General features: G+C 41.4%; 1 protein-coding gene across 1 annotated transcript; it reads left to right on the top strand.

Annotated features, from left to right (window-relative positions):
• Positions 1-2,468: 2,468 nt before the first annotated feature.
• LOC132226809 (translationally-controlled tumor protein-like) lies at positions 2,469-3,014 on the top strand. Its single transcript, XM_059681234.1, has one exon. It carries the CDS (start codon positions 2,469-2,471, stop codon positions 3,012-3,014), a length of 546 nt encoding a protein of 181 aa, XP_059537217.1.
• The last annotated feature ends 514 nt before the right edge of the window (positions 3,015-3,528 follow it).

The raw sequence follows: 3,528 nt of genomic DNA, 5'->3' as shown, positions 1-3,528 counted from the left end.
TCTTCCTCTTCTTAAAATCAATGAACACATCCTGGGACCTAGGTCTGCCTTAATCCAAGGCCTTGTTGCTAACCATTAGGCTATGCCTGACCGGAGATGGAACCTGCAACCTTGGCATATGGGGACAATGCTCTAACCGACTGAGCTACGCAGCCAGGGCGACAGTAGTTCTTAAATTCACATAATACCCATATACTGCAGAGATTAATTCTTCCCGTAAAGGTTTTCTACTGTGTTGCCGCACACAGAGGCCAGATTACGGTCTTTCTATGCTTGATGGTAAAATGGCTCTCAGGCCCCAAGTAATGCCATGATTAGTTGAACTAGGTGCCGTGGTGGGACTGACAGTGATGCTGATATACCTGTCACTGATTATGTGATTTGGGGGAAGAATCTTACCTGGCTACTTATGTATGACTACCAAGCTCAATCTCTTCCAACATGGATTTGATACTGTTTTGCATGTTCAAATACATAGTAAGCAGGGCAATTTCAAAGATAACAAAAGAGCGAATTTTAACTGAACAGAAAGAGGAATCAGCCGAAACCGGTTTGGCTCAGTGGATAGAGCGTCGGCCTGCGGACTGAAAGGTCCCAGGTTTGATTCCGGTCAAGGGCATGTACCTGGGTTGCAGGCACATCTCCAGTGGGAGATGTGCAGGAGGCAGCTGGTCGATGTTTTTCTCTCATCGATGTTTCTGACTCTCTATCTCTCTCCCTTCCTCTCTGTGAAAAATCAATAAAATATATTAAAAAAAAAAAAAAAAGAGGAATCAGATATATCAGCTGTAGGGTTTGTTTGTTATTGCAGCTAGGGCCTACATTTAGCTCTGCGTTCCTGACAAAGGACCCACGTGTCTAGAGTGTCCTCCCCGAACAGCAGCGTGTAGGCTCCCCTGGGGAGCACGCTTTCTAGCTCTAAAGTGAGGGAGTGATGCTTCTGGAATTCTGTGGTGTCCTGGCAGCTCAAGCATTGTGGGTGTCCTGAGTTATCTCCAGGTAAAAGAATGGACGATGCCTTCAGATTACAGGGTTGCAAACAGAAATAGACTTCAAATGAGTATTTTTCACATTTGATGCTGAATAGATCTGCTTTTAAATAAAACTGTGTTTGTCTAAATTGTCTAAAAAAAAAAGTTTAAGAAAATGAGGCCATAACCTACTCCAAGTGGGAAATAATTGCCCCAATGACTTTTCGACAGGAATTAATACTACCATTTTCCGGTCCGTGAATATATGAGATCCCATGGTCCAAGTGCTCCGTTGGTGGTTATTGAATAAGACACCAGAAATTATCTTAATATGGGCCATTCATGCTTCAAAACATATTATTTTTTTGAAGCTTTTAAGTGTATCTGAGGGGTGAAAATTCACAGATTTTTCTCTAATCACATCAAATTCATAATTTCTGCATGAAATCTGCTCTCCAAAAAAGATTTTGCCACACAGAGCTATTTTTTGGATACAATATATTGCCTTAGCACAGTAGGCTAAGGTTATTTCTATCTTCCCAAAGCTCAAAGTGGTTATTAACACAGTCAGAGCCAGAATGTTAGCAGTTGTCATTTTATCCAGTTTCCAATGTGGTCTTACCATGCTTTCATTAAACTTTATTTAACTGTATTGTGAGGTACATTTATACATATTTCCATTTTATAGATGCTAATTAAATGACTTCGATAAAGCAGGCAAATATTCCTCAAAATATAATGTTGAAAATTTTTGACCCAATATTTTCACTTTAGGATATTCATTTTAAAAAGTGTTCAAAATGTAGGCAAACATTTTCATCATGACTACTGGTCTGCGTAACATGATAAACCATGACCCCTGAATGCCTGATAGTGGGAAAGCATTTAATTATGTTCCTTGGAGTATTTAGCTATTGATTATAGTTTAGAGCGCTTTGAGAATTTAAGCTCCTTGAAGAAGGTAATTTTGTGTTTTGTTCTTGCCCATATCCCCAGTATCAGAAGTGCTTATTATGCTCATATGCGCACTCAATAAAGATTTGTGGGATGAATAGATATTTAGTCATTTATTAAGTAATTTTTACTCAGCTAGGCTTACGTAGGCACCTGGTATTTTTCTAAGTACTTTAAACGTATTAATCATTTAAACCCCCACAACACCACCATGAGGCAACGACAATTATTTACTTTACAACAGGGACAGAGTGACACAGGCAGTCACAGCACTTGTTCAGGGTCTTAAAGTTGAGTTTCAGCGGCCATTTGAACTCATTTTGTTTCCAGCGTCAATGCTCTTAACCACTGCCCAGTTTAATGAGATGTATGAAAATGGTAGTTTGGAGAGGAGAACGGTGTGTTGGTTGGACTGTAAAATATTCCTCCTTCACAGAACAAATAAAAATTCCATCTCCTTTCCACCTACTTCCCTTTCCCTTCCCCCCACCTTGGGGCTCCTGCTACACCAGCGCCTGTCTGTCTCCTTCCAGCGACGCCATCATGGTCATCTACCAGGACCTCACTAACCACGATGAGATGTTCTCCAATATCTACAAGATCTGGGAGATTGCAGGCGGGCTGCGCCTGGAGGTAGAGGGGAAGATGGTCAGTAGGACCCAGGGAAACACTGATGACTCGCTTTTTGGTGGGAATGCCTCCGCTGAAAGCCCAGAGGGCAAAGGTCCCAAAAGCACAGTCATCACTGGTGGTGATATCATCATGAACCATCACTTGCAGGGAACCAGCCTGACAAAAGGAGCCTACAAGAAGCACGTCAAAGGTGACATGAACCCAATCACAGGGTTTATGACCGGGGCTGCAGAACAGATTGAGCCCATCCTTGCTAATCTCAAGAACCACCAATTCTCTGTTGGTGAAAACATGCATCCAGATGGCATGGTTGCTATGTTGGACCACCGTGAGGATGGTGTCATCTCCATATTGACTTTTGTTAAGGATGGCTTAGAAATGGGAAAATGTTTCCATTTGGAGCTGTCACCTGTCATCATTTCTGGCTGCTGCTTGTCATCCACACACCAGGACTAGGACACCTGGGACTGACATTATCCTGAGCTCTTCATTCATTGTGACCTTGATTTATCTGGAGAGGAGGCATTGTTTTTTAAGAAAAAGCATGTCATGTAAGTTATCTAAAAATTGAAAGCATTTAAACAAACGAACAAAAAAATTGCTTCACTATGTCCAAAGGACAATTTTTTTTTAAAAAAATGAAGGACAGAGAATGTTTTTAAAAAGCTGAGTTTAATTGTTTAAAACTGAAAAAATATGGTAACATAATCCATATTTACCTGTTTCACAACAGCCTGGGGGTAAACACAAGGTTACCATAGCAGAAACAAAACAATTTCATTGACGTCCTAGCTTTCCTCCATGGAAGTCCCGAACAACTCAGATTCTACCCCAGTTTTGAGATTCCTCTAGGGATGCTCTGTGGGGAGATCTCAGGGTTGTTTTAATGTTTTTCTGCACGGTTCTTCCTTTTTGTTGTGATGAGTTCTGCTAATTGGCTCTGTCTCAGGGACCCGGCCTGGAGGCCTCT

The sequence above is a fragment of the Myotis daubentonii genome, chromosome 2 (genome assembly GCF_963259705.1).
Source record: "Myotis daubentonii chromosome 2, mMyoDau2.1, whole genome shotgun sequence".
NCBI lineage: Eukaryota > Metazoa > Chordata > Mammalia > Chiroptera > Vespertilionidae > Myotis > Myotis daubentonii.
Note: the sequence above shows the minus strand (reverse complement) of the source record. Positions and strands in the feature narration are given on the sequence as shown.